The sequence below is a fragment of the Euwallacea similis genome, chromosome 24, assembly GCF_039881205.1.
Source record: "Euwallacea similis isolate ESF13 chromosome 24, ESF131.1, whole genome shotgun sequence".
NCBI classification, from domain to species: domain Eukaryota; kingdom Metazoa; phylum Arthropoda; class Insecta; order Coleoptera; family Curculionidae; genus Euwallacea; species Euwallacea similis.
The window spans coordinates 1,181,884-1,202,365 of record NC_089632.1 but is presented as its reverse complement, the minus strand read 5'-3'; the positions used below and the strand labels follow the sequence as shown (position 1 = coordinate 1,202,365).

Genomic DNA, 20,482 nt, shown 5'->3' with positions numbered 1-20,482 from the left:
TTTCCGCGGCGCTTTTAATGCGTTAAAACGTCAAGAATATCCGTCCTAATATAAGATGTATCTACAAGCGAGTTTAACTAAACGCACAGGATGAACGTTGCGTATATTGTATTTCCGCCAGTGTGAGCGATTTGAACGCTTTGGTTTGCGTTCACATCGCCACCGCCGCAACACGCTGGAAATGCAAAATATTGTTTAGTATAGGATAAACTATACAAGTGGGCGAGTGTACAGTCCTGGTGAAAAATGTATCTTTCCTGATGCCACTTGAAAATTAATTTTCTATTACATAGCGAAGATTCACGTCTATTTCGGCCCAATGCGATATGCCTACTTGTGTTATGAATCATCCAATAAGTTAACAGACACTTAATTTCTGTCTGCTCTGATTTGAAAAAAACTGCAATTTGCCTACATATGAATAGTCTTGTGAGCCTGATTTTGTTACTTGCTATCATAAAATTATATTTTTGTAATGTTAACAAATTTATTGCTAATAAAATTTTGATAAGTTCAAAGGGTTGTATTTCTGTTACACATTTCTATGAATATTTTATCCAATTAATAAATAATAAGCGTATATCTCGCATTTAAAGTACACAACTACTGAGATATCAATACTTCTGTGACTGTATATAATTTTGTATCAGTGTACTCAAAGGAAAAAACGTTTTATGTTTTAATGCTTCAAACTTAGCGGAAATATCGTAACGTGAAACACGCCGCGGAAAATACGCTCTTGTAGTTTGGCACTTGGGATTTACATATAATCTTCTTCAGTCATTTCTTCACCAGACCATTCATCATAATTATTATTGTCGAAGGTCTCCTCAATCTTCGAGAAGTCGACGTCCCTAAATTCTTCAGTTTCCTGAGCCAATGGCATAGTACTAACTTGAATGGAATTTTGCGTAGTACTTCTTTCATCAGCTCGATTTACTTGAGATGTACTAGTTCCTGGGACATTAGTCGCTTTACGGACAGTACCACCAAGCTTCGTAGATGTTTCTATTGTCGGGCTGACGTAGGCCTGAAGTATTTTTTGCTTCTGCAATATTCGCTGCTTGTGTTTGACTTTTTTCTTTGAGAGAGAGGCTTCAAAATCGAATTTCGGGGGTCTGCGAAACCACAACAAACAGTGTGTGAACAATATTGAATTGAAAATTTGACTTCGTCACATCGGCTCGTGCATACAATGGCGAAAGTAACTTATAAGGCCAATTTGAACATAATACCACAAGAACGTAGGAACTCTGAAGAGAATATTTAAAAATATGCACTTCGACAAATTATAGCATTTAAAAAACAAAACGTTCCCCGATGGGCATTACACGTTTACTGGACATACTTTGCTTAAAATCCTATTACAAATGTCGACAAGCCCCTGTTTTTTATTTTTACCTTTCATTAACATACACTTTTTTTTGTAAGTGTACTATGTCATGCCGGATATCAGCTAACATTAGCAAGAGAAAGTCAAATGACCCTCGATCGCCTTTGGGACCTCTCAGTCCTCTTTCTCCCTGTTCTCCTTTGTGGCCTTGAGCGCCCTGGGCGCCAGGTTCTCCCTGAAATATGCGATTCTTTAGCAATGATGTTAAACGTGTATATTGTAAAACACTTCTGAATATTTTCGCATATGAAGAAATGTGTTGTGAATTTTACAGGTAGCTAACAGTATTAATATGAAATGTGGTAGTCTGTCGTAATCGGCTGATGTTGCCGTATTCGGACACTCATTAAGTGCAATTATGTGGCAGATTTTTACCACTGTGGTTTAAACGTTTTTTGCGACTGAAGTTAAAACACAAGTGAAACTAAATAAAAATGTTATTGGACATTAGTTTCAGTTTCTGGTGTGTTTCAATAGAGCCTGCAATTCAACAGTGTTTCGGTTGTCGCTGTTCAAATAACAGAGAAAAAACCCCGACAATGATGGCAAAAAAATTAAAACTAGAAACACTACAAACCGTAAACCGCAATACACTCTTTCTACCAAGCAGCCGAGGAAAATCGTTGAAATCCGCTGTACCGCTTCTGATTCTGGCTGAAAGTCCGAAAACAAAACAGCAACCGTCGCGAAACTAAAAAGTTTCAAAAAGTCTCCAACTTTGTAATTTTTTCGCCAACTTTCTGTTTTGTCCGTTTGGTAGAAACTCGACATCGGACTAATGCGAGAGAGGACGTAATACTATTCAGAGAAATTTCTAATTTTGCAAAGCAGTCAAAAAATTGTTACACTCATTATCAGATCTCGACGTACCACAACCGACAGATTTCATTTTTGCTTAATTTCTTCAATTATCTGTTTCATTTTGTGACTATTTAGAATGGCAGCAAAGCAGGTTTGCTCGCATATTTCCATTTTGTATTTTTATTACATGTTACATATTCATTGTATTATACCTAGTTCTGCGCAAGCGCTAAAAGGTCTAAACGTAAATTAATCAAACTGTTTATGTTAAGCGAAATATGATTCCTTCAAGGGTTGGGGAATCAGGTTCCCTTGGTTTCCTCGAACCCATATATTACAAGCGCTTTACAAAATATTGAAATGGTAACTTAAATGGTAAATATGGCTTCTGCTGCGTATGCCAAAGCACACCTTTTGTTAGGAATTTTACATTAAAGTTAAAGATGATATAAAATTATTAAACACGGGTGTTACCCACGGTCTCATTTTCTGATAGTAAGAAAGTGAGCTTTTCCGCACACCAACTGGCAACTGGGTTTTCACACCAGTAAGACGTCTGACACGGGCTGAAAGCGAGTGGCACGATGTTTTATGAATGCAGTAAGTGATTTTCGCACGTGCTATCTGTCCCGCGATTGCAAAAGTTTAGAATTTTTTTTTACTCCGTGCAATTTTGTTCTAACAATGATAATGTTTAATCTTTAATATTTTAGATGATTGCTTAAGGAAAAAGATTCGTACCCTTATCCCACCCAATAATCATGCCGATCACAATTTTCGATAAAAGGAGACTGTAATCAAAAAATGGCTTCATATGCTCGTGCTGCGTGATGAGTACTGTATGATGTGATTTTGTAAACAGTTAGTTGGGTCTCTAGTGACGAGAATTGACACTATAAAATCTTTTCTCACTGATGCCGGCTTAGCAATTTTCCGAACGAAGAAAAGTGCCAATTTTATTGAAAACAAAGTTTCTATCGTGAAAACATTTCGGACAGTAAGTACGTATAGCTTTTTTCTTCTATTTACCTAATACATCGATGCATGCTCTGTTAACTTAAATTACTGTCTTGTTAAATTTAGAACAATACATTTTCCAGTTCATTGGATCAGTAGGTTCAATTTATTCGAATCTTACTCGGAATTCAAACTGAACGTTCGAAAGTATATCTTGATTTTATTGCAGTTGTGCGAGTCGCAGTTAAGAGCTGAATTTGTAAGGTAGTTTGCAAACTGTCGCGTCGTTGAAGACTTCACGTGGGGCATGGAGCGAATTTTAAACACCTGGATCCAACGTTGCAAATGAATGTAACTTCTTGTTTCATGTTTTGGATGTTGATAGTTTCCGGTGAATGCGTATGTATAAAAATTGCATGAAATATGGAGGTCTATAGGAAAAATAAATTTTATCTCAAAATTTCTGGCACTTGTTAGTAAATTCTTGGAAATGGTCATAAATTCACTTGTGTAGAATTTCACAGAAATCAAATCAATTATTCTATGGGAAAAATCCAAAAGAAATGCTCTCGCAACGACGTAACGTCACAAAGCGGTATGCTAAATTTTAACCAGGCAACGCCACGCAAAATAAATTGGGGAATAGGGGAGAAATTCGGCTTTTATCTCTATACATTGTCTTTCTATTGTCTAGAAAAGCCGCATTTTGCGTGTCTGTGAAGTGGGTTGTCTTTGAAATTAGTTATTTAATAAATGTACAACAAATAGGCAAATTCTACCATTTACTTCACGGTTCTCTATCAATATAGTAATTTCATATCTGTTTGTAAACATATGGCAGGCCTGTTAACACGACCAGGGTAACAAATACTATCGAGTGTGGTAAAGTGTGTATTGTCAGGCTTCATTAATAATAAACACTAAATACATCATGCCCTCGCATATACATATATGTATATGTCTCTCTTAATTTTCAATCGTTTTTGAGATATAGTGGGAAAATGGATTGTTTTAGCATATTATAGTTCAGTCACTTTCAAACAGTTTAGCGAAGTTGCTTTTTTTTACTGAGTATTGACATGTTTATTAATGATAAAATCATGCATTAACGACCTCCATTATTTTTCTTTAATGCGTGATTAAAAATTTGATTAATAAGTCGCGTGCGTTGCTTTAATTTTTAGTTTTTTCTATTTAGTTTCCCCCTCTAACCTCTTAACGAGAAACCGAAAAATATTTGCAATCTAGTTTTCATGATCGATTTCCTTTAATTGAAATATTATATTTTCCATGTGGGATAAATAACTTTAGAGATTCAGCAGGTGGCCTTTCTTAGTACCTTACGCGGATATCACCCGTGATCAAATAACGTTACTTCTCAGGTTACACTTACCCTTGCACCTCTCTTACATTTGCACTGCGTCGGCTCTTCGTCTGATATCGGCACAAACGCGTCTAACATAGAATACGTGAAATCTGGATAAGATGCCGAAGTAGATATAGCATTCGAATCCAACCCTGAAAAATTTGCTGGTTAATCAATGGGACTATCAAAATGCGTGTCATAAATCAATGAATTATGTGGACAATTTGGAAACTACACGTAACCCATTTCCCTTGCTGCCAACGACCTGTTCGTAGCAAATGAATTCGCCAATTCAAATTCAATTCTTGAAACGAGCGTTTTTATGTCCTACCAGATGTCAAGCAAAACCGACATGCCCAAATATCCCCAACGGGGTCATATTTCATTACGTCGGTGGTGGAAATAATCGTCATAAATAGTGAATTTGTAATCGTGCGATGCAAAGTGTTGACGACTAAACGAATGGGGAAATATTTTTGCAGCAACAAAGCGGACATAACTAACCTGTGAAATATGCAACAATCGTTTTGTTTCACAGTTTTGTTCCATTTTTTTCTACCTCGTCAGGGCAGTTTTTCGTGTTTTGTGAAACGTGATCACCGAGCTATTGGACTAATTATTTATTTATTCCAGTTTGTCGTTGATTTATTCGTTGTATTGCGCGAAGTAATTAGGAAATTAAATTTTCGAATGCTGAATTTAATTATTAGATAATAAAAATTAGCCTAACTAAGGCTTTTGTGAGTCAATGTCGGGAAAATCCAATTTAAAAGGCATTTTTGCCTCCTGCATTTATTCCAACTATCATTACAACAAAGTTTATAATTATTAGTAAACTTCTTGCAACTTTCTGGAGATAAACAACTCCTAAAAACTTAATAATATTCTTGTTCGCTATACTATGAAAATTTTCCTTAAATTTAGGCTTAAACTCCTGCAAAATCCTCTTTCCTGAGAGACAAGTACTTAGCATCTGAGCTGAATAGCTGTAAAAAGTGTATCACAATCTTATAAAGCTGGAAATTTATCAGCACTCGGGTAAGCGCTGGCATTAAATTGATATTTCGTTTATATGATAATAAAAAGCCGTATGAACAGATAAATATAATTAGGTTGGATTTTCTTTTTGCTTAGTTAATAATATTGTGTTAGTAATGTAGCATGTATAGTGTTTAATTAAACCTAATGTTCCTAAAATTATATTTTCATTTTTTAGGGTCACTTATTGTGATGGTGTAGTTAAGAAATTTTAGTATCGAGTAGGATCTTAATTGGATTAGTTTACTTACACACATTTTATGTTATAACATCGATACTCAGGGAACAAAGAATTAAGGAAGATTGGCAATATGTTCTAAGCATTTTATATAGTTTAAATGTCATATTGCTAAGAAGAACGGATATTCTTGCTACGCATACCACCATACACTGTACGATCAGGCTAAACTCCAAGGGACCAGTCGAATTTACAGCAAAGCAAACAATCCGTTCTGGAAGTTGTGGTGGTGATTATTGTTTTTATCATTACTTTTATCATCACTAGATAGTCCCACAATCTGTCTTTTTTTTGTTTTGGTAAGAAAGCTATTGAATTTAGGAATAGTCCAGTTAAGACACAAATAAAAGTTATGGGGGAAGTGGTATTTTAAAAGCTTTCCTTAATTATTATTAGTAAGGTAGCAAAATAGAGGTGGATTATTAGTCGGCAATTTTAGATGGATGCGTGGTGAGGGGAATATGAACGCCTAAAGGAACGACTTTGTGCGAACACGCTAAACTTGAGAAGACCGGTCAATCGGTACATGATGGAGGCGTGTCACGTATTGTAATTATTAATATCATAGATTAGTAAATTTTGGGTTTTTCATCCTGATCGGTAAGAAAAAAAATCTTAAGCTACCGAACTTTAAATAATGTCCATTACCCTCATCAGTGCCACTAAATCATACTCGTTAAAATTTGAGTTATTTAAGAAAACACTGGTACTGACTGTTAATGTTTTAACCTGAAGGCAGTGCCCCAGGGGGCAATGAATATATTGGACATGTAAGACATTAAAATTACATTTGATTAAAAATTGCAAAAAAAGCAAAAGAGTAAAAAGTTAGTACTGAGTAATTTCTTCATGTAGTAATAGCATTCAGCTTCCTGTAATTTCCTCATGGTAGAATCTCTTCAGTGAGCAGCCTGCAAACTGATGTCTTTTTTTATTGTTTTAGCTGTAACATACCGTTGGATTTCACTGGCTCTAAATGGTTGACTTATGATTAGTATTTTTCATCTGAACTTTACTTTGTGTTTCTCTAGCAGTATCCACATCTTTTGAACTCCATTCCAAATACAGCATACATTACGAGTTTCAAAAATAATTTGTATCGTAGATTTCTACTTGGTTATTCTGTTCGGTGGTTCGACTACAATTTCGTCTGTTCTTCCTAGCTTTTTTCCAGGTACATATAGTACATAGGTGTATTATTTTACTCAAATCGTCTGTTTCTTCTTGGTTAACATCATATCCCGAAGTTGTTTATTTGTGTAGCAGAGTTGGATTTTCAATTCTCTAAGGTGTTAAGTGATCTTAAGTCTATAAATACAAATCAACTACTCTCCCGCAAAATTAACCTGTAGGGTTGAATGCCAAAAAATATAAATTTCGTATAATGAGGTAAGTACCTACCGTCTAGCTCCCAAAATTGTTCAATTCAAAGGACATGTTTTACGTTCTTTAAGGTCTAGAGATATTCTGCATGGAACGAATGGAACTTACCCGGAAATCCTCTTGGTCCAGGTGGTCCTGGTGCTCCAGGCGGACCTAGAGGTCCTGGTGGCCCAGACGCGAAGCTTGAAAGTCTTATTGCAGTACTGAGGGCTGAAACCTGATAAATCACAAATAGGTAAATTTGTCTTATACATAGGTGGTGTATGCACGTGTCATTATCATTGATCACTGAAATGATATTGTCCTATGAGCATGCTGTAAAGTAGCTTTGCTGCATGGATTTGCCTGTTGGAAATAGCATATTAGTGCGTGTGCGGCAAAATGATTACAAATATTTTTGCCACATGCAAATTAACTTTAACGCAACAAAGATGTTGTTACATGTAAAATTATTATACGCATAGTGCACATGTGCGCGTAAAAATTTTACCTCATCCTAATATTTGGATGAACTTGCTAAAGATAACAAAGCTAACACATACAATTTTCTTGAACTGAACTTACTTTCTCTTGTAAAGTTTTCAGTTTTTCATCCATCCTAACCAAACTCTCGCAGTTTGCGTAGCATCGATTCAAGTGACCGGCCATAGTCTCTCTCAAAGGGTCTTCAATTTCACCCTTATGTAGACTACTGTCAGCTTCCAGTTCGCAGGTCCGGTTATCGGCCCTTAAAACGAACCCTTCTTTGCAGGAACAGCGATAACCTCCAATCTCGTTCGTGCACCTGTGTTCGCAATCCCCATTTCGGTCCTCGCATTCATCTATGTCTGAAAAAAGAGAGAGATTAATTTTTATGCGGTTGCAGTCCGTAAGAACAGTTCATTGCCTGGCGATATAAAATACCTTGAAGAAATACTTTTAATTCGATAGTTTTAATGTAAGAGTATGGTCGACTTGGAGAGAAAAACTGTTTCTGCATCCATTATGTCCCGGCCTTAGTTTTTTCCTCTAACACGGCTGGTTGGGTGTTAATAAAACACTCTCCAGCGTCAAAACAAGAAGAGCATTGTTTGCGCATTTGCCATACACGAAATTTGCCTCTTTCAAACAAAACCGGGTGGGTGCTTTTGGCCCTCTGCCAGTCCGGTTTCTTGTCCATTGTTCAGAGGTGAACTTTTTCGATTGCACTTTATGACTAACCCAGATGTGGGCAGACAAACCGCGGAATTGCGACCTAGTTTGCCTTTGCGATTTTCGATTAAGTTGCCTGCTGGGGGTAGTTGGTTTTAGGTTTATTAACTCACAAACTTTTGCTGCAGTGATAAGTTTTTGAGATTTAAAAAAATCTTTGAATTTTTTTTGCTAAGGGTAACCTGTAACGATTTTGACCCGAAATTGCGGTAATTTTTTTTTCCGAATCATACGTATAATATAAACATTGGGTAGCAAATCAATACTCTAAGTAGGGGCTCTCCTGTTTTAATTTTAAATTTCATCTGTTGAATGTTGGTCTGACAATTGATAAACTCCATGAATGTTAAAAGGACATTGCATAATTCCATGAAATATAATATTTATCAAAATGCGGCTATCGACGTTATTGTTTATAGGGACATGATTTATTTTCATTACAATTCAATGCACTTTAAATCAATTCGGTATATCATGACATCCTATAATGCCTCTAATACTAAAGTTCCACAAAGGAACTTGACACAAGTTTACCTTCAAACTCGGTTGACTGATCAAATTTGTTAATTAATCAGAACAACTTACCCACACATACAGGTTTAATTCCATTCCTTTGATTATCTGGATTGAATCTGTAGCCCTCAAAACAGGTGCAGATCACTCTCTGAAGGTAAACTGTGCAACGTTGTTCGCATAAGTTCATTTTGCATGGATCTTGGTCTTTCGGAATACATCTATTCGAAGATGTATTTAATTAGATGAAATATCCTCATCTATTAGATATTCGATAACAACTTAAATGGGGCTCAAAATTCTATATACTTTGTATCTCGATTTTGAGTATTTAAAATGAATCTGTGTAACAACACTCGGCTGATTCGAGGTGGACAATTTTTTATTGTATTTTCAACCCTTTAACTTCAACTCCTAGACAGGGGTGATAGTTACTTCCAAAATTTTTAATGGAAAGGGGTATCAAGTGATACCTTATTTTAAAAGTAGTTGCACCCTGATCATAACCTTCAAATTTGAAGCCACTGCCAGTATCTCCATTGATATGACAGCTTGTCAAAGTCTGTGGGGAAAAAGCTTTTATTAGGTCGTGTAGTATGAAATGAGTAGAATTGAATTGAAACTTTAGTCATTTTTTTTTCATATGAAATGTTTTTATTGTCAATCGAAATATGCACCACCATTATCAATACACTTCTGCCATTTAACGGGAAGTTCATTGATTCACCTGCTGTAAAAGCCTGCAGGCCGGGAGTCGATAAACTCTTGGAAGGCAGCTTTGACAGCCTCGTCGGAGTTGAATGTTTTCCCTACCAAGAAGTTATCCAAATTTTGAAAGAAGTGGTAATCAGTGGGTGCCAAGTCGGGTGAATACGGTGGATGACGAAGAGTTTCCAATTCCAAGTCCTGTAGTTTGGCCAAGGTGACTTGTGCGGTGTGTGGCCGAGCGTTGTCGTGCAACAATAGCGGTGCGCTTCGATTGACTAACCTTGGCTGCTTAACCGTCAGTTGCCTCATCATTTCGGTCAGTTGTCGACAGTAAACATCAGCCGTAATCGATTCACCAGGTTTCATGAAGCTGTGATGGATGACACCTGCGTTGGACCACCAAACGGACACCATAAGCTTCTTTTAATGAAGATTTTTTTCGCACAATGTTTTGGTGGTTCATCTTGATCCAACCATTGCGATGAACATCTGGTATTGTCATATAGGATCCATTTCTCATCACAAGTAACAATCCGATTCAAAAATGGATCGTTATTACACCGGCACAACAAAGAAACACAAGCTTCGAGACGTCGTTCTTTCTGTATGTCGCTCAACTCATGCGGTACCCACTTGTCCAGCAATTTCAGCCAAATGAGTCAATATTGTTTTTTTGGTTACACTGAATATTAACGATAATTCGCTTGCACTTTGACGTGGATTCGCTTCCACCACGGCTTTCAGATAATCGTTATCCACTTGAGTTTCAGGTCGTCCACGTGGTTCATTTGTTCAGGTTAGTTCAGGTCAAAATTGCCAGAACGAAATTTCATGAACCAACGAGATACTGTTTGCTGTGAAGTGACTTCAGTACCAAACACGTCATTAATATTGCGAGCCGTCTGAGCTGTTGTGGTTTCACGGTGGAACTCATATTTCATTAACATATGAATTTCACTATTTTGCATGGCTGCACAAAAATTTTTATAAAAATAAAAGTTTTCAATAATTTTTAACACTTTAAACTCTGATCGAAAGAGGAAGAATGTGCCTTTTCCACATAAAAAAGTCAAGTCCAAATATAGATTTAGAGTGAAGTTATTTGCAGTTGAATGTGGCATTTCGAGAATCTACTCATTTCATACTACACGACCTAATAGTTAATAATTAATTTATCACAATCAGAACTGCAGACGTCAAAATGAAGGTAGGAAGATCTTTAAACGTGAGATATCGTGTAATTCATGAATGCCATCTGAAAACACCCGAATTGCTACGTAATGTAAGACAACGCTTTCAACAAAATTTATTTTATTGTATGGAGGTAAATGGCAGTCATTTTCAGCATTTAATAAATTGATCAGAAAAGTAATACTTTTTTTTAATTACCCACATTTTTTAAGAAAAACTTACAAATAAAGAAACGTACTCTTTTAAATTTTAAGGATAAAATTCATCTTTGTCAAAATGATTTAGTGATAACTCCTGTTTAAAGGTCTTCCTACCCTTATTTTGATGTGTGCAGCTATTATTGTAACAAATTAATAATTAAATAATAATTTTTTTTTCCTCTCAGACTTTGACAAACTGTCATAGCAACGACGATAATGACAGTAACTTAAACTTGGAGATTATAATTAGAGCGACATTACTTTTAAAATGAGGTATCACTCGACACCTCTTTCCATTAAAAATTTTGGGGCTAACTGTAACCCCTGTTCATGGGTTGAAGTTGGAGGATTGAAAATGTAATAAAAAATAGTCTCCCTCGAATAAAAAATCAACAGGTTCGAACGTTGTTACCTTACATTTTACACCCTGTATATGTATGTACTATGCGTTAATAATTGTCGCCGGTGACAATTACTAACGTGCCATCCGATATTTTGCCAAAAAAATATTTAAATGTTACTAAACAATCTGTTTTGAATTACTATTGATATGAATTGATATGAATGATATTGAATATTTTATATAAATGTTTTCATACGACTCTCCAATGGGACACTATACAATGTGACCAGAAATTCCGTATCACCTCATTACATTGGGAATGTGGTTAGATGGAAGAAAATTTTGAATAGAGATGTTGTAAGTCTCTTGAAAGCCATAATACGGTAACACATCGAAGTGTACAGAACGTGCCAAAAACCGTGGCCGACACCAACTCTCGTATTTTAACTGGCACATCCTGTGTAATGTTATTTTTCATTACCCATTGAATTCTAAGGATATTTCAAGTAACGCCTCATATCTCTAAATGAAATAGTTTGATAATAATGACTTCTCAACTTTGCAATATCAGGCTCATATGTTTTTAAGCAATCATCGATTACTTTATCTGTCGCTCTTACCAGCGCAAAAACTACGAATTACACATTTAAAATCTATTAAAAGACGGACATTTTCAAAATTAGAACAATTAAAAATAGAGATGATTATAAATTATTAATTGTTTCCAAACTGGTCTTAAATATTGTTTGCAACTAATAACAAATTTATAAACATGACAAAGTTCATAATACAAACTGTTCGAGAGCCATTTAAAACGATATTAATGAAATAATCTACGACTGCTTGTAATCATATCAGCCTGTTATTCCAAAGTTTAGAGATAATTACTTCGAAATCTGTTTAATTTAGGTGTAAAATGTGCTACAGGATATATTCTTATTAAGATGTGGTGTGGTATTTAAAATAAGATAGTAGATTGTCGTTTCGTTTTGTTTGGAACATACCGTACACTTGAATGTATTATCATTTTATGCCATTGAAGAAATGTTACAACTTCTTGTTTCAACGTTTCCTTCCATTCAACCTCATTCGCCATATAATAAGGCGTTTGAAATTTTTCTAGTCAGATTGCACGTAATATTTTCACAGTTACATAGTTAGAAATTAAACTGGTTAGAAATGTTCAATTTTAAAAGATTCCTAAATCAACGAGATTATTATTAAACTCAACCTCAAAACATGCTGTGAAAACATCGCAAAATATAAAAATGATTGAATTCTGCATTCAAGGAAATTCTATCTAATACAATAAATACCAGGTATATCGGTATGAAATGAGCGTCAGGATATAAATGTCTCGATATAGGGCATTTGTTGTAAACAAACCTTTTTTCTTTGTTTGCTTGGTTGGTGTACAAACTGACAAACATATTTAGTACAAATCATGTCCTTGAACAAATAACACTATATTATTTCATTGTGCCAAAAATGTCGAATTTTGTGATGATGATTTGCGGAAAGCATTAATTTTTTGCTTTCATTTGAAAAAAAGTGCTGCAGAGTCGCATCGAATATTTGTCGAGACATATGGTGATTATGCTTTATCAGAAGCAACATGCAAAAGATGGTTTCAACGATTCAGAAATAACAATTTTGATATGCAAAATGTAGAACGTGGCAGACCACCAAAAAAGTTTGAAGACGCCGAACTGCAATCAATATTGGATGAAGATGACACTTTAAGTCAAAAGCAAATGGCAGAAATGTTAAATGTTGCACAACAAACAATTTCTGATCGTTTAAAAGCTATGGGAAAGATCCAGAAATGTGAAAAATGGGTGCCGCATGAATTGAATGAAAGACAGATGGAGAACCGAAAAAACACCAGTGAAATTTTACTTCAAAGGCACGAAAGAAAATCAGTTTTGCATCGAATTGTTACTGGAGATGAAAAATGGATTTATTTTCACAATCCTAAACGGAAAAAATCGTGGGTTGATCCGGGACAACCATCAACATCGACTGCAAAACCTGATCGATTCGGCAAGAAGGCAATGCTGTGTGTTTGGTGGGATCAGAAAGGTGTGGTGCACCACGAGCTTTTAAAACCTGGTGAAACCGTTAATACTGTTCGCTACCGACAACAATTGATTAATTTAAACAATGCGTTGATCGAAAAACGATCAGAATGGGCCAGAAGACATGGGAAGGTAATTTTGCTCCATGACAACGCACCTCCACACAAAGCAACACCGGTTCAGGATACCATCAAAACACTTGGCTGGGAGTTGCTACCCCATTCGCCGTACTCACCAGACTTGGGTCCTTTGGACTACCATTTGTTTTCATCGATGGGACACGCATTGGCTGAGCAGCACTTCGATTCCTACGAAGAAGTAGAAAATTGGGTGTCTAATTGGTTTAATGCCAAAGAGGCACATTTCTATTGGCGTGGTATCCATAAATTGCCAGAAAGGTGGTCAAAATGTGTAGAAAACAATGGTCAATATTTTGAATAAATTTTATTTTTCTTTCCTTGTTGAAATTGGTGTTTTATTTTCACAAAATAGCGCTCATTTCATACCGGTAGACCTGGTAGATACTTTAGAAATTCGGTTTATAAGTAGGTTATTACGATCGTTTTTAATAAAAAAACTTTAAGCTTGGAATATTTGGCAGTTGCGTAGAAATAGATACATTAAATATGAAGTAAGTGATAAAAGTACTAAAAAAATTAATAACATTTTTTCCATTTTGAAAGTTAAACTATTTATCGTAGAAAATAAATCTTCTTTTCAATAAAAAAAAAACAATATCATGTACAAGTACCTTCCATTAATGAAAGTATAGTTGTTACAACAATGGCGTCTGGTGCAGTCAATCCATTTTCCATTCATGTTGCATTTATATCGCGTTGTTATGATGTTATCTGAAGGACATTCCAATGTATCAGGTCTGAAATAAAATGTTATATTATTGTATTGTTTTTGTTCGGCAATTCGTGAGAGCGATGCCCTAGGGCGTAAAATTCCTTCCAAATTAATTTTATCTACGTTCTGTAAAATATAATTTTAATCATCCATTTGCACATAGGGCGTAAAAACTTCAAAAAAGTTCGCTAAATTAGTATTAGTTGTTTGCGGGTGTACAATGGCACTTTTATGTGCTAGGCCATAAAAATCATAAAAAGTCCTATACACATGTCTTTGTTTATCATAAATATTTTGGAAACATTTTCAGACATTAACACGAGCAAATCAAGTCATCGTATTTTTTTCATCTTTTTTAATTAGTCGCTGTTTTAAAAACTGCTTGAAAGGCGATTCAAAATATCAAACAATATAAAAGGTGTCCAATTAAAAAAAATTAATTATAGTTAATTGCGATTAAACCATATGGTTTAGAAAGAGATGAAAACGTTCCTGGATGTTACGGTAAAAACTCAATAAGACAACTCAATATAAAATAAATTTTAATTTTTTTGATATCTTGTTGGATAAATGAAATGCAGAAGGGATTCAAAAACACAGAGTGTTTTAACACACCTCGTACCTACAAAACCAAGGTAACGAAATTTCACAGTAATACCAACAAGGTTTTAAAATTCAATTTTCGCATTGAGATATGCTGTAAAACCATCGAACACTATTTTACTTATTAATGAACATCCTACATGAACCATGGGCGTGCGAAAATATTGTACAAAAACCGTGAAAATGTGTTTCAAAACATTGGCAAGATTGTCACCCTCGCTTGCAGCTCGTGCACTATAGTTTGTGGCCGGGTGTTAGAGATCATTTCTTCTCATGTTATAATACTATCTTGCAGAATTGACTGGACGCTCCATCAGTCCTTTACAGCATAAGAAAAATGAACATTTAAGTCAGGTAACCTACGCATTACGGGAAATCCTACTACTGAAGCCAGAGGTTAAGTACTTGGGGGTGCAAGATATCTTGGAAATGCTATATGAAAAAAAAACATGCCATCAGACTATGACCGACATGACAGTTGCGCACGGTAGTGGAAAAGAGGTAGGGCCTAAAACTATATTTGCTACATTGGCTTGGTGGTCCGGGATGGACAAAACCTGTTATTTTGGGCCACATAGAGAGCAGTGCTCACCGACTTATTGGGGTTGCCGAAGCTTTCAATCTAGATCAAGAGTAAGATTATGGTTTCTCATCATAGAGTTAAGGTCAGTACACCCGAAGGCTTGAAAAGCAGAAAAAGGCTGAAACGGCCGGTTGGAGTGAACATTCGTAAGTAAATGAAATTTACAATGGAACTTCTTCAGTGCCATAGAATGACAGTTAAATTTGGTACACTGTCGGATTAGGAATGACTGGTATATAGTCATAGAGAGCCAGGATATACAGGGCTGGCCGTGGAAGCCGCGAATTGTTTCCATTAAGAAACTACTACATACTGTTTTTCCAGATTAAAGTTTCGTCAGACAAGGAATAGACCTGGTGATTTACTACTCTGATAGTCAAGCTGCCTTACGAATTATTTACAGTAGAAGGATAAATTCAAAGTTTATACCGATGTTAGCATGTACCAAGAGAGTCATGCTACGTTGGATTATACTACGTCACATCTCAGGAACGTTAAAGAAAACCAACGAGTTGGCCAAACCTTGTTCTCAATCGCGGGTCAATCAAGTCTCCCACGTGATGAATACATGGGAAAGAACAAAACCAAATTGGAAACAGTCATCCTGATGTAGACAAGCCAAGGATAGTTTACCTAACCTGGACGCGTCCAGGAATTTAGTGGAAGATGTCACAAGGCATATTCAGACTAAACAGAAACCTATCTGGTGTAAAGAAGAATAGAAGATTGGAGAGTGAAAAGCGCCTTTTAGTGTTTAATCGCACGGCTTTCCTGCCCTGCTTTACTTCTTTTGCAAGTAGATCTTCATACTCTCGGATAGAATTAGAATTTATAATTGGTAAAGTGACTTTTTATTCCGAAAGGTGAAATGTCTATAATTTTATTGCTTTTCGGCTTTTTTCCAAAATACAGTCAATGGAAAAATGTTATAACTAACATCTATATTAATGAGAGATTAATGCACTTCTTCATCAGATTCTATTGATTCGCATTAGTCTATAACTAAGTTTTTGATACATAGCTGGCTACTATTGTTATTATCGGGCCACCCGGTAACTGATGACTAGAACGACGCATGAAACTTTCTTTTATTAAGGAACTTTCTTTACATTGCATTTCTCACTTTTCGCCCTCTTCTTGGCATCTTTGTACAGCTCTATAATCTGTTCTTGAGCGCTCATTTAAACCTTTTTTATGTCTATGGAAGCCTCACGCATATTATTCTTCAAGAAATCTTTACATGTTTTGTAAATTTTCTCCAAGGCCTTGTCTTTCCTGCTTGCAATTACACAAGCATATTCAAAACATTTTTTCATCTGTTCTTTGTATTCCACAGTTTCATCGTTCAACATTACCTGGGCTGCTTGTTGGATTAAATGTATATTTTTTATTCCGTCTTTGTACAAATATTGGACTTGTTTTATATAATCTTTGTACAGATCTCCTTCGAGAAGCTCATTCACATTGTGCTTGAATTTATTCAGTGTAAGTTCCACGAGAGCTTTGTTCTTATATTTTACCATGTTAGCTGTTGTTATGGCTTCTATTTTGATCCGCTCGAACTCCTTCGTGGTTTCTGATTTTAGTTCTTCTACAATGATTTCAATTTGGTGCATATTTATAGATAATTTCGGGATGGATAAGGAACACTTTGGTTTATATTTATCACTACAGTATTATTTTTGACGTGTTTTTTGACATTTTTGCAGTATCCAATCTTGGTTAAGGAAACATGACATAGAAAAGCCAGTGGTAGCTCAAACTGTGGCGATTGCTTAGGAAACGTATAATTCCAAATCAAATGAATTTGGCTATTATTGTAGTATTTATTGATTAAATTCGGGGAATAGCCAAGATTAATTAATGGCAGGGTTTGGTATAGACGATAATAGTCTGCTAAAACAAATTGAAATCATGGAGCAGTCTGGCGTAGAAATCGCGATGAAACTCGAAGGATTGAGAGACATTGAGGGCCTTCATTACTGTATAACAGAGTACTGAAGTCGGTTAAACAGGGAAATTGTGAGAAGCTCCCAAAACTCGCAAAGGAGATTGCGAAATATTTGCTCTTGTACGGTTCGCTCTTCTCGTCGTTGTAAAATTTTAATTATTTGAAATGCCTCGAACGTATACATGGCGATACCGACAAGGGCACATATGAGCTATTTTCTTATGTTGGAAATTATTTCGCAGTTCGCAGCAGCTTAATGGAAAAATTTGAAATCGTTCATGAAAAAATCAATAAAATACGACAAAAATTATAAATAGTCCATGTCAAATGTTCAAAAATGCTTCCTTTTAGCTTTTGCTGAACATTCCATATTTGGTTTTGACCTATAATAAAAAAAGAATGATGCTGTGGATGGTTGCTAACCACCATCCTATAAAGAAGAAAAGTGCCTATAAAGAAGTGAAACTTATTGTAAGAAATACCTTCAAATAAGCTTAGCAAAAAATAAAAATTATTTTAGAAAATATATTATGATGTATTATGATGAATATTTCTGGAAATTATCGGAATTTTTAAAAATTTAAAGCGCAGTTGTTTTGAGTACAAAAATGCGAAAGTTTACCCCAATTTACCACGGTTCGTATGTCTTACGGCTTTGATCCTAATGGTGAGCAGCGAATTCGAATAATCCTGTGTACTTCCCAGTCTTTTAGGGACAGGCGCGGCGGACATGTCCAATATTTTTAGTACTAATAAATCGTATATGGCGAAATTGAATTTTGGTTTATTTCTCTGCTTTGTATATTCACCGCTAGTATTCAATATTGTTTGTGCTTTACTACTAATAAGAAATGATATAAACAAAGAATAAGACTATCAGGATAGTTTCGGGACGGTACCTAGGAAGACTCACGAGTATTGACGGCGTATGAGAGGTAATAATTGAACACTAGAAATGGAATCTGGAAAAATCATTTTTATCTTCAAGATGTGTTCTTCATATTAAAAAAAAAATTAATCCATAAAATTTGGATCAAATGGTAGAGGGTGCTCACAAACTTCTAACAAAGAAACAGTTTAATCAGTCACCTTGAACATTTAGGATTACTTTGCGAATAAAGCATCTAATTTCTAATGCGCACCTTCGTTTCATGAAGAACTAAATTAAATTTACGATCTTTTAAAAAGACTAAATTACAATTTCGATGTTTTTTGCTTTATATAGTATTTAAAGCTTATTACCGGACTTCAGAAGGGTCTTCAATTCTCCATTAGAGAGCGTTTGACGTTATAATTAAATGAATAATCCGACTTACCCTGTTCCGGCGGCAACTTCGTTAAGAGTATCTAGGTAATATCCATCCTGTGACGGAAGGATTTCTTCGCCAGGTCCTTCCAGTGCCACGATTAAACTTGATAATACATTTATTAAAAGGAATAGCAACATTATTCTTTTCTAGGAATTTACCACTCTACTTCTTGGGCGAACACCTTTGGCGGAATAGAAAAACAATTATTATTATATTCAGGCATTTCCTTTTGTTCGAAAAAAAACTATGAAAATTCCCGGTCAGAACAAATGTACGAGACCTTTCGATCAAGCTCTAACGAAGCGCACTTGTCCCACCATTATACAGCTTGAAACAGACTGATGGGTATTACACTTTTATTTGAAGAATGACAATTAATTGTTAAGTAGTGTAAATTAGAAGCTGCATAAAATAATGTGTTATGAAGTGATCGTGTCGGAATTAGTTTCGTTAGAAGAGAGAAATACTTTATTAGAACAGATCGCCACTAATAATCCTGAAAGTTTCTTATGCAATAGTAGAATCTATCTGCAAGCTCCTGGTCTAGTTTAAACAATTTTAAGTATGTTCTATATGTTCGAGGCGGGTTGTGAATTTTTTTTTTTAATTCTGTTTGAGAATAACGCTTCACACACTAACCTGAACGAAGTTTAGTTATGTGTGAAGTTGGAGCATACTATTCTCAGTTAAGCGTGAGAATAACATTCATCCTTTACTAAAGATTCGGGCGAAAACCTGAGAAAAAGTATTTAAAAATACGAAAAAGTAAGAGGGCTAAAGCGTATAAATTTTGAATATGTAAAATATGTGAAATGCTCTCAAATTTTTCGTCTCAATCACTGAGAAATGACAGTTTTTTGACAAGAGTCATGTCTCCCTTTTATTTATAGGTTAATTTAGGGTAAGTGATTGGTGTTTCATCATTGCACCTAATTTATACCGCCTTTGTTTAAAACTTTCTTTTCTATGTTGGCAATTACTCTAAGTGATATTTATTGATATAGGTAACCAAGTATTATCCATGCTTCCTAATAAAAGGCTACACATGGTTTTTATAGAGGAAAGTACATGCAATTTCTTTCGTTTTACGCTCTTCGGTAACGTTTCCTTGTTAGCGATGCATGCAACGTTCCATTTAATTCTGTGACCATTATCAAATGCATGTTTGCATATATTTTGCCTATAAAAGACCCTATTTTGAATGTATTCGTAGTTTTGGTTTTCTTGGTACAAGGAATTTTATGTATTAGATTTTTTGTGACTTCATTTCGTTTTGTAGTTTCGACGAAGTAACTTTTTCTGTTTTAAAAATTGTCCTAATATTGTATTTATTTTCTAATTGTTTGGTTTTGTCTGATATACTTGCTATGTATGGCATAAAAGGGTTAGTAATAGGTCTATTCTGATTTTGTTTCATTACTAATTATATGTAAAATTACTAAGATAATTATTTCCACATAAATTATTTATATATCTTTTCCACATCGAAATTTCGTTCATGATATATTAATTTCCCCTAGTCAGATACACACTTAGCGTGTCTCCGGCTTTCTGGCCCTCAATTGTTACCATAGGGCGGTCGAAAAGTACTTTATGTACGAGGGTAGTCCCAGAAGTACCCCGCTTGACATATAGATAGCGATTCTTTTATTAAAAATTTGCCTATATTACAAAAACCTAACCTTAAAAAGCTTATGTTTAAAGTTTGAGGGTACTATGTTGATTTATGTTCGTTTCGGAACAGTTTTTAGTGAACGCTTTTCGAGATTTTGTGAACATAGAA

At 35.2% G+C, this 20,482-nt stretch overlaps 1 protein-coding gene across 1 annotated transcript; it reads right to left on the bottom strand.

The window, feature by feature from the left end:
• On the bottom strand, nt 1–19,021 carry LOC136416611 (collagen and calcium-binding EGF domain-containing protein 1-like). The gene is made up of 8 exons (XM_066401878.1): nt 18,706–19,021; nt 14,152–14,277; nt 8,953–9,101; nt 7,741–8,003; nt 7,285–7,393; nt 4,545–4,669; nt 1,402–1,568; nt 1–1,118 (listed from the first exon to the last, which is right to left on the bottom strand). Exons 1-8 carry the CDS (start codon nt 18,834–18,836, stop codon nt 761–763), a joined length of 1,428 nt encoding a protein of 475 aa, XP_066257975.1. The 5' UTR covers nt 18,837–19,021; the 3' UTR covers nt 1–760.
• Between the last annotated feature and the right edge of the window lie 1,461 nt (nt 19,022–20,482).

Excerpts from the sequence above, each read along its gene's own strand:
- LOC136416611 (XM_066401878.1), bottom strand. The coding sequence starts at position 18,836 with ATGTTGCTATTCCTTTTAATAAATGTATTATCAAGTTTAATCGTGGCA. Across the intron at positions 9,102-14,151 it reads TATACTTTCATTAATGGAAG|ATGTATTCCGAAAGACCAAG; the intron begins GTACTTGTACAT and ends ATCTTCGAATAG. Across the intron at positions 1,119-1,401 it reads AAAGTGTATGTTAATGAAAG|ACCCCCGAAATTCGATTTTG; the intron begins GTAAAAATAAAA and ends GTGGTTTCGCAG.